Source organism: Anser brachyrhynchus (genome assembly GCF_964034855.1).
Source record: "Anser brachyrhynchus genome assembly, chromosome: 10".
NCBI lineage: Eukaryota > Metazoa > Chordata > Aves > Anseriformes > Anatidae > Anser > Anser brachyrhynchus.
The window spans coordinates 7,325,731-7,339,347 of NC_137705.1; the positions used below are offsets into that span (position 1 = coordinate 7,325,731).

General features: G+C 50.8%; 1 protein-coding gene across 4 annotated transcripts in view; it reads left to right on the top strand.

The window, feature by feature from the left end:
- The window catches only part of PRICKLE2 (prickle planar cell polarity protein 2), a 98,260-nt gene that overhangs the window by 66,267 nt on the left and 18,376 nt on the right, over positions 1–13,617 (top strand). For all 4 annotated transcript variants that reach the window (XM_080605721.1, XM_080605724.1, XM_080605722.1 and 1 more), the window contains 2 exons: positions 2,053–2,236; positions 12,672–12,785. In XM_080605721.1, coding sequence (XP_080461847.1) covers positions 2,053–2,236; positions 12,672–12,785 — 298 coding nt within the window. The remainder of the gene's footprint in view (positions 1–2,052; positions 2,237–12,671; positions 12,786–13,617) is intronic.

The window sequence follows — 13,617 nt, forward strand, 5'->3', positions numbered from 1 at the left end:
GAAACCCCGTGCCTGGAGATGCTCAGTTTTTAACAGTGCAAGGTTTTTACAGAGCCCCTTGTCCCGGCCTGGGGACATCGCCAAGGGGCTCTGTGTGTCCTTCTCATCCTTCGCTCTCCTGATCCTCCCGTGGCCGCTGGCACGTAGCGCATCCCGGCGGCAGCGGGGCAGAGGCTGCCTGCGCTCAGCCTCCCTCCCCGTGCCGTTTTTTCCACCCTGCCACCTGATACCGCAATTTCTCTCATTAGCTCTCTGAGCACACACGCTGCTGGGCTGCCTCCCTTTGAAGCCCGTGATTGATGTCCCGAAAATTAAATTTGGCAAAGGAGCCCTAAACTCCGTTAGGGTAACTGCCCAAGTCGCAAACCCCGAATCCGAGGCTCTGGAGCTATTAATTATTTTTAACATCTTGTTGCATATCGAGCTGCTTCTAATCGTGTTGTGAAATGAGATGGAAACAGCTAAGAAACCGGCAGCTTTGCTGTGGCAGAGCGCCTTTCCACAGTAGCTGATTAATTAAAGTATTCGCGTGAAATTGTGCCTTGATTATTTTTTAAGGTAACGGCCAGAGGCGATGCCGAGACTCTCTGGCTGGACGCAAACCAGACGCTGGGGGTGCGTTTGGGTCTGTGTGTACGTTAGATCTGATGAAAGGCAGGAAATGGGAAAATCTGGCAAATCTCCCTGGCTTGACTGAACGGAGCCTCTTGACTTTTGCTAGAGTGCATTTTTTGTGCTGTAATGGCCAAGTGGAAACTTAGACTCAAAGCTGGATCTGAGCACTGGTATGCTTTGCTGGCCTTTGCGCGGCGGTTAAAAAGAAGGAAAGGTGTTTGAAAATTAAAGCCCCTGATGTTTAACTGTTCCTGCTCTCCAATTTTCTTTGGAGGGCAGGGAAATTATAGCAGAGAGAGCTGCAATGGTCGCAGTAACTTTTCTCCTGCTTTTTGTCTGTTCCCTTACTATTTCTGAAATGTGGGCCTGATTCCCCCTTCTGCTGCCCACGTGAAGTGACACCCAATTCCTCAGAAGTCAGTAGTGTTTGATTAGCTCCAATTAATTCAGAACCCTGCGCGGTTACTTTAAAATAGATAACATTGACCCACATTGTGGAAGAGCATTGTGTTTTCAGAAATAGAAGGCAATTTATCAGCCCTCTAACCCCAGTTTGGGGGCATGGGGAGTGTTTTCAGCCTGGTTTGTCCTTCGCTGTCACCCCTGGTGAATGGCTGGGGTGTTCTAGGAGCAGAGCAGCTGGATACTTGGGTCCATGCCCATGAAAAAAATCTCCTTTGGACCACCAGCTGCAGGAAAAAACACTTAAAAGAAACGTTAAGTGGTAGTAGTTGCACTGAGTTCAGCTAACGTGTGTCAAATGGCAACCTTTTGGTTGCTCTCTCTGTACTTCTTATTATAATATATTATATTATAATATTGCATGTGTCTTGGGCAGTGTGCAAGCTGGCGTGCCGCTGAGCTGAGGCGTGTGCCATCGAGCTGGGCCGTTAGCATCCCGCTGGTGTGCGACTGCAGCTTGTGTCGCCTCCCTTAATTTAATTTAGCTGTATATGTTCAGACTATAATCAATTTTTATGCTACTTTAATAAGCAAATTTATGCTATCAGCATGCTAAAAGGACTTGTCATTCACAGCTTCCCGGTCAATCCACCATTTTATGCATTAGCCAAGTGCTTGGCTGTCCTAATTTTGGTAAGTGCTTCGCAATTACCGGCCGGTCCGTGCCAGGCGGGCGCGTGGCCCCTGGAAATGCTCTCTGCAGAGCAGCAAAGGGACGAGCAATTACATAGCCCCAAATGTCTGACAGTCTGACTCAGCTGAATTGCCAAGTGTTGTTATAGCAAATACGGACTTTTTATTTCCTGCGTGCAAGAGAGACAAATGCTTTGTTAGAAAATGCCTGAGCATAAAAAAAAAAAAAGTGGCTGAGCTCAGTAGCTGCAGGCCAGCGGCTGGCAGGGATCTCGGCTGTTTCCCGTTTGCAGTGCAGCTCACCAGGGGACCTCTTCTTTTTTCTCTCTCCTCCCCTTGCAGGAAGATTTGCCTTCACTGTAAGTGCTCCCAGGAAGAGCACATCGTGACAGTTATGCCTTTGGAGATGGAGAAGACCGTCACCAAGCTCATGTTCGACTTCCAGAGGAATTCCACCTCCGACGACGACTCGGGCTGTGCCCTGGAGGAGTACGCGTGGGTGCCCCCCGGCCTGAAACCCGAGCAGGTAACCGTAACGCCGAGATGCCAAAATACATTGTGGGAATCTGCTCTTTGGAAATAATTGTCCTGATTTTTCAGGAGAGCGAGCACTTGCTGCGTACAGTTCCGTTTCTGCGTGTGCTGTAGAAACTTTCTGATGCAGGTCTGGTCTGAATGCACAAATGTAATGACGTCGGGATGCGGTCCTCGTGGGACCTGGGTTTTTCTGCGTCTGTAGGCATAACTGGCAACTGAGAGGGGGGAAACAAAATGCTTTCAGGATGGATTTTGTTGTGGTTGTGGAAAGGAACAGGTACAGACGTGCATATTACTGTTTCATGGGGAAGAAGTGGTGGGACACCAGTGTGCCTGGGGCAGCTGGCACACATTTCTGTTCTCCTGGGCCACCGTGCCCCTGCAGTAAGCCCAGGACAGATGGACAAAGCCAACAGGTCGCTCTAAAAATGGGCAAGAAGTTTCACTTACTGGAGAGAATCTCTCCAATGAAGTTCAAGTATCTCTGTGTAGGAATTTAACAGGACGGATTAGACCTCAGCATGCTGTCTGCGTGGAAAGTGCATTGATTTCTGCTCCTTGCAGCTTACACGATTCGTTTAGTTTTTATGCTGATCTTTTACATGTTCAACTCAGAACTTAATTTGCAGTGGGGACTTCAAAATGAGCTTAGCCTTGATAATTGCTATGGCAATCATTTTAAACCATGTAAGGAGGCTGGGAGAGGGTGGAAGGCTTTCATTCTTATTGTTACAGTTACTGTCTTTAAATCCTGTGTTTTCCTGAGATTTATTCAAAGGGCTTAGGCATTTCCTGAAATATTTTGGCACCACCCATAGGCTGTAAATATTATCTGTCTGATTAGAGAAAATCCAGTTGTTTGGGTTTCTTTTTTTTTTTCTTTTTTTTTTTTTTTCCCCTCTTGTCTTTACAAGCCTGGCTTAGCGCTTGCTTTCAGCTCCGCAGCACCATTTGGTGCCAACCAGCTGTGGCAGTCAGGCAGCAGCCTGGTCTTCTGTCCCCTTCCCGGTGGTGGAGGCTCCCTGTGAGCCTCCCAGGAGGTGCCAGGCTGGGTGCATGGCCAGGTTCAGATGGTCCTGGAGTAGCTCTGCCTGACCCTCATGCTGAGGGGACACGAACCAGGTGGGTTTCAGAAGTCTCCTTGCAGGACCATACCCAAGCTGGAGGCTCTCAGCCTTGCCCTGTGCCCAGTGGCTTCTGGAGCCCACACTGGCCCGTGTCACTGTAGCTTTGGGTAGAAATACAGCTATTTAGCAACGGGCAACGCCTGACCACGTAGACATGTTATCTGATGATTGCAGCATGCCATGGACAGCAACTGAGACCCATCTCCAGCACAGTGGTGATATATCCCTGTAGATGTGGATGCTTCTTTGATCCCTGAGGTGATATTTAAGAAATTATTTCCCTTCAGGGAGTCTGGGATGCTCAGGAGAAAATAAGTCCATTAGTTCTAGCAGTAGGTACTGACGTCTGATGCGTTACCCAAGTTAATGTATTTTTAGATTCTTCCAGCACCTGTTTCTTTCAGAGGTCACTGTGCTCCTCGATACAAACACGAGCTTTCTGACTACACTTCTCTGTCTGTGTTGCTGGGTCTTTCAGCAGATTTACCACTTCAGGCCTGTCTCTAATCACCATGGAGATAGATGAAGAGCAGCCATAAGCAGAGCCTAAGACAGGCACTGAAATCTTTCCAGCATAGCTCATCCATCAGCCCATTGGGGATCTCGCCTCTAGGGAGACAAAAGCAAGGTTTGGTTTTATAAGAGCCACAAAGGGTCAGGCATTGTGCCTGCATAGAGAGCAGCACCCTGAGCTTCTCCTGTAGGTAGTGGTGGTGGTGCTGGGGTGGAGAGCAGCACCCTGAGCTTCTCCTGTAGATAACAGTGGTGCTGGAGGTGCCCTGGGGCGCCGGGGAGGTTGGCCTCCTGCACAGCCCAGCGCAGTGCGGTGAGCAGGAACCTCTGCAGCGACTTGCTGGAGCTGTACAAGGCTGCAGACAGACATGTGGCTTTCTGCTCGATGAGTCAAGCGTGCGTACGTGATGCAAAGCCTCTCGAAGGCTGGTGTCTGAAGCCTGCAGCTGCCGTCAAGCAGCTGGTGTTGGGCCCGGTTGCAGGATGGGGACACTGCTGTCAGGCTGGGGTGAAAATGCATATTTGCAGGCAATGAATTTTTCTCTGCCTTCCATTGCCTTGCTGTCGTATTTCTCTGACATGAAACAGATGAAATGAAACAACTTTTTCTGCAATATTCTACTTTATTAAAATCTCCGCGCAGCATATGAGCTGGGGAGGTAAGTAGTCCCCTGAAAGACTAATGCAGTTTTCTTATTATACTTGGACAACAGCCTTCCTACCTCGCTGTTCTTGGGAGACAGTTTTCACGTCTCACTCAGCGCAGCAATTTACAGGGTTTCAGTGGGGGAAGTTGGCCAACAAACATGACATCGGTTTTTGGCAATTTCAGTAGGTCATTTCAGAATTTGGAGAGTCCCTTCTATCTGTGGCTTAAAATATTTATTAAATATAATCTGAAGGGGAATCAACCTAAGCATGCAAGGTCTTGCTGGATTCCTGGACACTAATTCAGGAGTGATCAGCTGGCCCATGGTACATTCCAGCTGTGTGAAAAATCCTGTTGATTACTTAATGCCCATTACTGAACAGAAAAAAAGCATTGGTCAAGTCAGATCCAGCCGTTGGATCATGAACCAGCTGTTGCACTGAAGAGCTGCAAGTTATCCCTTTTATTACAGCTGGTTAGCCTGCAGGACTACAAAGTGCTTTACACAACAGTTATAAATATTATATATTTCTAAGCATGTTTGTAACAAGGATAGTGATATAAAAATGTTAAAATACAACTGCATAAGGTATGGTAAAAAATCATCTGGAAAATGGGCTAAAATTTATGAAACCTATGCTCAAGAAAGAAATTTAAACTTGAAGGAGATTGAAAATGTTATTGTGTTGCGGAGCCCAGAAGAGCTCGGTTTGCTCAGCCTCCCCAGTCGAAAGGCTGTTATCACTCCCTATGTATTACAGGAGGAAGAGCAGTTATTCAAGCTAAAACTTTGGCACATGAACATAGATATAAACTGGCTCTGAATGCATTCAGGCAGGAAATTGGAAGAGGTTTCAAACCATCAGAGGTGTTAGGCTCAGCGGCAACCTGCCAACAGGGAAGGCGGAGAGTAAAAACCCAAGAGTGAGCTCCATAAATTACAGTGTGTTCAGAAAATGTGGTTTCTTGCAATAGCACTTGGCTACCCAGGGTGGCCGGGAGGTTGCTGTGAGCTCTCATCCCACCTGCATCAGGACCCTGATGAAAAATCGTCTTGTGGTAGAGGAGGGAGCTCTCTTCTGGAAGACGCTGATGCAGATGGGAGAAATACGGCTGTACGAAGGGAGGAACAGAAGCTCGGGGTTTGAAGAAATTCTTCTTTTTGCCTGCCTGCAGTTCCCTGGTCAGATAAAGTGTGAAAGTCTTGAAATTGGCAGGCAGCAATAGAAACCCATCCCAGTGGCCCCAAGATGGGCCTGGCTGTGAGGCCTGCGAGGGCGGCTGCAGGAGCCGGCGTGTCTGCTGGGGCTGGTGGCCCACGAGCTGGGCCTTCCTCGCGCTGACACCCAGTCTGGGGCAGATGCTTGAAAATAAGCACTCCTCTAATGTGTTTTTCACATTTTTTAGGCAAAGCATGTGCAAATACATGTGAATGCGCAGCCTTGAATTCCTTGGGCCTGTGGTTTGGAGAAATCCAAAGAGGTTACAACGTGCCAACTTGAATTTCTGGATACAAGGGATTTTTGAGGATTTCTGTCTTTATTGTGTCTCCATAATAGGAGCAGCTGGCTACAGGCACATATTTCAAATTGAACAAAAGATGTGCCTTGCCTTAGCTGTGGTATGGCTTCCCGTATGGCTTCAACACGCCAACATTCAAGACCCTCGTATGTGCCATAAGAACGTAATTCCCTCTTGCTGACAGCACGGTTTGTCAAATCAAATTCCTTAAAAGTTAAGAACATCTCATCTGTGCTAATATTAGTAGCATTATGATTCAGGGAGCCATTTTCTTCTAAGGCAGCCACCGGGAGATAGGAGCTCGAGAGCTTTGCAGTGTGGTGTGAGACCATAGGTGTCAGGGGAATTTATTCGGGGGCTAATGTACATGTTGATTCCTGTTCTGGAGCTCTTGCAAGGCCTATAGCACATATCTGAGTTACAAAACCTCCAAGCTCTATGAGTTGCTGTTCAGGTTGTTAGTGAGCAAAGGGCAGTGGAGGCAAACCTGCAGTGGGCACCCATTTACACCTTAACTAAAAATACCAACTTCTGCCACCTCAGTGGTAAAAGAAAGGCAGTTATCTGGGCCGTTTATCTCTGGGGGACGTGTGCCTCACTTGTGCCTACGTATCACGATCAAGTGGATTTTACCTTCTCACCCTTTCTTGTCCTGGAGCTTTATTCCAGCATACAATTACAGCTTGTGCTTGATACAGAATTATTCTAGTATGCTATCCCTCAACTTAAAAATAAAAGAGCATTTTAAGTAGCATACCCAGAGGAATTATCAGCTACAGTCAATGCAGCAGATGATCCTTATAACCGCTGGTGCTCCAAGGGACTCAGTGGTGTGGGAGCAGGGCTGCTGGTCAGCACGTAGCAGCCAAAAGACCACCTTCAAAATCTTTTGAAAGCACTGCTTCTGACTGCTTAATCCAATTTCCATTTTTGCTTAGAAAAAGAAAAATCATGGCATGCGCTTTCACAAGTCTAAAACTTGTGGATGTACGTCCTTGATTCAAATGTTCTTCTTTAATGCCAGCAGGAAGCAATGTCTCTGCAGGATCTTTTATAGAGCAAGAACTGCTCCAAAAGCCTGACAGAAATTGATGTCATTCTCAACAAGAAACCAAGGAACAGCAACACTCAAACGGATCCGCTGCCATTAGCTGTGGGAGAGAAGCACACGGAGAGCTGCAAAGTGTGCCAGAACAAACAGAATTTATGGGAATTGTTTCTCTTTGTTCTCTGCCTTTGTCCCTATGACTCTGGAGTGGGTTTGCAAGAGCAAACCCGTAGCGGCAGGCGCGGGGACAGCACGGCGGGATGCTGGGCCGCCTGGCGCTGCGGATGGTCTTTGCTGTCAGCACGCAGGCACGATCACGGATTTGGGGAGCGATAAAGATCTTCTCCCACCTGAGGCTTTTGTGTGCTTTTCCCAACACCTCTCTTCATTTGTGGTGCTTATCAGCTGCTAGCACAATTTCCAGTCCTGGAGACACAGGCCTGTACACTCTCCCTGGGGGTTCCTCAGTTATAAGAGGGAACAGATAGTTTTAAATAATAACAAGCATAAAAAGATTCCTTTTAATGGTTTGCGTCCCAGTAGCAGTTCCCTGTTTTCAGAGTAGGTTGCTTGTGGGCACAGGAGGAAGATGGAGAGCAGCCTTTCTGCCCCGGTCATCCCGTGGGGTGCCCGGCTGTCCCAGGATGTGCCCAGCTGCATCCCCAAGCCAGCCCCAGCCGTGCAGTGCTCGCTCTCTGCTTTGTTTTGGAGCGCCTGGCCTCACTGCGAGGATTGTTTTGCTCCCAGAAATAAGTGCTTTGTATCCTGATGGCCACAGAAAAGGAAGACGTGCCAGGTTTGGGCCAAGCGGAACCTGTTTTCTAGCTGTACACGTCTGCGATCTGTAGAGCTCTTTTGTGAGGGCTGTGTGCAAGCACTTGCAAAATTTTGCAGATGCTTTCAGAGAGTTATTTTTGTATGGTTTGTTTGTTTGGTTTTTTTTCCACCTTGTTTTTCCATGGCAGACCAGCGGGGTTGGTAGAAATATCGAAGACATCAGCTTCGTTCCTTTGTAGCTTTCAGGTGCTTGGTGTAAAAGATGATTTAACGTCTCGGTGCTGTTAAAAACCCACACAGGGCAGGAGCGGGCGGGCAGGCGGCACAGCCCCGCTCGCTCAGGCCAGCACGGGCTTGTTGGAGCCGCCTGCCGCCTTCTCCCCACTTCACCAGAGTTCATCACATCTCCCCAAATCTCCCACGGCCCTGCTGACCCCACCAGGGTCACCCTTTGGGGACACATCCTGGTGCTCCGTTGCACTCAGGCTGCTGCCTCCTGCCCTAGCAGGGCTGGTTTTGTCAGAGCCAGGCGGGACGGCCCTGCTGGCTGTGCCGGAGCTGTTGCGGCTCAGCGACTCAGCACCTACCTATACGGAGCGTGCCAGGACACCTCGTGCTCCTTTGTGGTCCATCCAGCGGTACAGTCACACCGAACAGCCCTGCTGGGTGGGTGCTCGGGGTAGGGGTGTTGTAAGAGAGGTGTGTTCTTGTTGGTGACTGTGGTGTTTGCCAAGGGGCTATGCCCAGTGCTGCTTCCCAACAACTCGCGGAATAACAAGTGTGATCCCTGCTCCCCACCCCCCTTTAATTCATTATCAAAGAGATCCTTCGTCAATGGCTTACGTTCACAGGTTGCTTGCAAATTTTTCCTTCCTGAAGAAGGTGCAGTGGGGTTTGCCCACGAAGGTGCTTGGGCGTGCTCTGTCTTTGGCGAGGAGCCTGTGGGACCGCTGGCAGGAGCCGCAGCCATGCCCGTGTTTCGCAGGGACGGGGTAGGTTTCTAAACTGTAAAAGTTAAACTGGAAACACACCCCAAACCTAGGAAGGCTGCAGAACACAAAGGCATTTGTAAACTAATGTAATTACTTTCCTCAGTGCCTTTGAATAAAGTTGGCTCCACTTTAAAGACTTTTCCCTACCCTCATTTTACGTTATGTTCTTTCCTTTCTCCTGGTTTCTATCTTGCCCCCCGCCTTCTTTTAGCTTGAAGGAGCTGTTAACTTCCAAGTTGTGTATCAGCAGTTGTTAGCCGTGCCTTCGTTAAAACACAGGGCGCTTGGATAACTTCTTTTTCTTTTTGAAGATGAGGATAACACCCCGGGATGGGGAGGATGGGTGGGAAGGTGAGCGACTGATGTGCCCAGACACTCACGGCATGGAGCGTGTCCGAGCACTCATGGGACAACCAAGACCTCCCCGTGGCAGGAGGGGGCTCACCCTGCACCCTACCACCGCATCCCGATGGTATCTGAGGCCCCCGACCCACTCTGAAGTCTTATTTTGATTTGCTCTGATGTTTTCCAGATTCCTCCAGGGTTTCTCCCATCCAGATGTGAGCAGAGGGGCAAGCGAGGAAACCTAGGAGGAAATCTAGCTGGGCCCCTCACGTGGTTTGTGTGTTTTAATGCTGCTTGTGAGGCTAATCCTGGACAAAATAGGCCTGTTGCAAGGGGAAATAGCAGGAAGTTGAGCTGCTGTGCTGTACAGCGCAAGTATTTAATAATAAAGCAGTTGGATACCGCACGACTTAAAAGGGATGTGTTATCCGTCCTGAGTCATCGCCCCGTGCTGTTGTCCTTATCTGGGTGCAGCTCATGTTGCAGAGCCCCCGAGGTCAGCGACGAGCCGTCTGCTGATTCCTGGGGGGGTCTGGATGAGGCCCTCTGGCCGTGGTGGCTCCGAAGGCCTGTGTGTGTGCTCTGAACCGGCACCGATGGAGCAGCAGTTACTTTCATGGAAAATACCGACCTTTTGTACAAAAGCAAAGTGCAGACGGAGCAGTTTTAGTTTTCCAGTGAGTTAACATTTTCTGCAGGCCTTCCTCTCTGAAAAGCCAGATTTATCTGAAAATCCCCCCTTTTCCTTTCCTTTTCCCTGTTCTTGAGCATCACACCAGGGCTGTGCCAGCCCAACCGCTGGCTGCTCGCAGGCAGCTTATGTCCCTGTCCCACGGATCAGGGACATCCCAGGAAGCAATAAATGAGAGGTTTTGTTGGCAGGAGCCTGGGTTATTGTCACCCAGCATCTGCACCAGCCACGTGCCCGCAGTCCCGGCCGGCGGCCGCGGGGCTTGTTTGCCATCCGTGGCCCCAGGACCGGCAGCCACCTCCTCTGCAGCCCCTCCGTGAGCAGAAGGTCCCGCTGGCTGATGCGGATCCAAAGCAAACTTTTCGGGTTATTCCGGGCAACGAAACGCAGGTTGGAGCCTGTAGTATTTATTTTGTTTTGCTTTTCAAACCCAATCGCCCATCCCTGCCGAGCTATGTTGATGGTGCGATGGGAGCCAGTTCCCGCAGACCTGATGGGATTAAATGGAAAACTTCCCAGCGGAAGCAGGAGAGGAGCTGTGCACACACGTAGCGCCGTGCCGGGCTGCGGGAAGGCAGCTCCTGGCCGCTTGGGCTGCCAATGGGAAAAAAACAAAACACACATCCCTGCTTTTTTTCGCCTAGGGTGCGCGTCTTACAGCTCATTACTGTAGGGACCAGAGCAGCCTGATGTAATTTGGCAGCTCTTCAAAAAGAAGTCGTTTCTGGTCTCCGCCAACTTCAGGGACTCAACGGGGGAAAAGAACTTTGTCACGAGGAAAACAAACCAACCCAGCGACCCGAGCAGCCCATCCACCCGCACGTGGGAAGTTTGGCCCAGAGAAGGCAGCAGGCGTTTGGGGCGCCCAGGACAGCCCAGCGGGGAAGAGCTGGAGCCTGGCAGCCAGACAAAAGACATGGCAGGGGGGACATTGCCAGCAGATTTTCAGCTGCGAGCTCCGCTGTGGACTAGGTGCATGAACTCAGGCAGCCCGTTTCACGTCATTATGCCCCAAATAATGCTCTGCAGTGGATGTATTTGCTCCCTCGTGTAGCGCGCCGTAAGAATTTAAGTGTTTTTAATGTGCTTTGATGTCCCTGGATGAAGGATGCTCTATAAATGCAAAGTAAGTGTTCTAACGTATGTAGTTTGTTCCCCTTTTAACATAACAAAATACTTAGCAGCCGTTCTTGCTTTGAGGGTTTCCATAGCTGGTGGGTCTGTTTCTGCCGTGCTTTAGCAAAGCAAATTCAGGGGTTTGCAGTGGCACACGCTCAGTGTGTTCCTCAGCATCATGGCAGGAGCAATTCCTTTGTCAGCACTGCAGAGTTATGGGTGGAAATCTGCTAAAAATCTCCTTTTTCATAAAATCCAATGAAGGGACAGTCGTATCTAAGCGTTGGTTCAGAGAAGAACCATAAAATGGAGCTGCTGAGAGGAAGAGCAATTGCAAGCACCACTGCAGCTCTGCCTGCAGGTAGCTCTGAATGAGGACAGAGACAGCTGAATGCGGAGTAATTATTCCAGAATAATGCTGGGTTTGGACATATAGCCTAGAATAAAAACGAACAAAGCCTGCCAGCCCGTGGGTGAGCTCTCCTGCCAGCCCTGTCCCTCTCGGTGATCGGCTGTAGCTTGTACATCCCGCAGATGCTGTGTGGTTGTGCCAGCAGAGGAACAACCTTCTCTGGGGAAGCCCAGCCCAGGTGCTGCTGCCCAGGTCAAAGCCCGAACCGTGCAGGTACCACAAAAGCTCACGTGAAGCCACTGCAAAGCGTGTGCCATTTGGGAAAAGCGCTGTGAAATCTGCCAGCAGTGCAGATGCTCTGAAATGAATTTCTGCAGCGCTCAAAAGCAGAGGAAACGTGTCGGGGGATTCATCCAGCGTGGCAAAGGCAGAAAGCTGCAAGTGCTGGGAAAGCAGTTTGTGTCTCTCTAGCCGAGTGCAGATTTAAGGAAGGCATCCATCCCCCTGCTCCTGCCCAAGCATCCCGAGGTGTCCGAGGCTGCGCAGACCCCAGATCCCAGCCGAGCAGTGAGAGCTTTCCCTTACCTTCACATTCTCCTGGTCCCTCCAAACGCCTGAACGCCACCGTGGCTGCTTTGGAGCTGATCCTGAGCCCAGGAGCCTCATCCCGGCCCTAGAGTGCATGTCCCAGGTGTGGCAGCCTGAGCAGAGTCACCGGAGTTCAGGGCGTGCTTCCTCTCCGGGCTGCCACCAGGCTCTTCCTGCACCGGGGCACGCCGTGCCCCACCGTGCTGCATTTTCAGTAACTGATCTTAATTACACGCTCCGAGACGAAAGAGAAGGGGGAAAAAAAAAATTAAAAATAAATAAATAAAAGCGAGCCTTCCAACAGATTTTATCTGCTGTTTATTTCCACAAATTGCAGCAGAAAAGGCCCGGAGGGTTTTGATGGAGGTGGAGGCTGAGATAGCCAGCAACACGGAGGCTGCCGGGGCGCAGCCTTTTTAACCTCCCCTGCCGAGGCAGGTGCCGACACATCCCCGCAGCCGGCGAAGCATGCTAACGCTATGGAGGCTGACGGAGCAAACGGTAACGAGCCACCAGGGCCGCGGCTGGGGCTGCCGCCCTTCCCGAGCCCTCTTTTGAGAAAAAAGGGCAGGAAAAACGAAGCAGCACGCGGCTGCCCCGCTTGAGATGATGAGAAATAACCATTGCGCTCGGGGGCGGCTGCTCCGTGCGCGGGGGCACGGCTCGGCCGGGAGCGTCACCACAGTCCCCTCTGTCGTCCCCTAGGTGCACCAGTACTACAGCTGCCTCCCAGAAGACAAGGTCCCCTACGTCAACAGCCCGGGAGAAAAATCTCGCATCAAGCAGCTTTTGCACCAGCTGCCGCCGCACGACAATGAGGTGGGTGGCCCAGGGGGGTGAGCGTCCTCGCGGGGACAGCGTGACGGTGGCGGGGTGGCAGGAGGGGACGGGGTGCTCCTCCTGGAGTCCCTCTGGTCGGAGGCATGGCTGGACTTCTCTGCAGCTCTTTCTGATTTTTGGGGGGATTTATTTGGATTTCAGTGACATTGCTGTTTAAACAGACACGTTTGCTACCTGGTGGGATTCCATTGGAGGATGGGAGTTGTTTGTTTTTAAAGTTCCAGCTTTCTTTGTTGAAACGGGCTTTCTTCACGTCTCTGACACAAAAGAGCTTTCTCAGCCCGTGGAGGCCAAAGCCACGCTGAAAGCGGCTCCGGGTGCTGTTTGGATCAGTCAGGACCAGATCCAAAGTTACGGAAGCCCTTCCCAAACGCTGCTTCCAGCTCACGAGCGCGTGCAGCGAGGAGGTGTTTGGCTCTCGAGTGTGAGCAGGGAGCCTGTGAGCCTGGGAAGTCAGGGTTTGAGTCAACACCAGCAGAGCAAACACACCTCGGTGCCTCTCGCAAGAGGCAAGCGAGAAGGGTCTGGTCTCTGACATGCTCCTCCAACAGTGACATCACTGGCTGCTGGTAGCCCACGAAATTTCCCTGCGTAAACAACAACAACAAAGTTTTTCGTGCTCCTTTTGAAGAATCCGCTCTGGGAATTGCAGGCAGGGAGCTTGTTGCATCTAGGTCAGACGTTAACGAGTTTGCCCATGCGTGGCCGGGTGCCACGGGAGCACGGCGGCGCTGCCGGCGCGGAGGGGAGCTGCAGGCAGCGGGCAGGGGCTTCGCCTGCACCCTCGGGCCCCAACCTGCCCGCCTGCCTT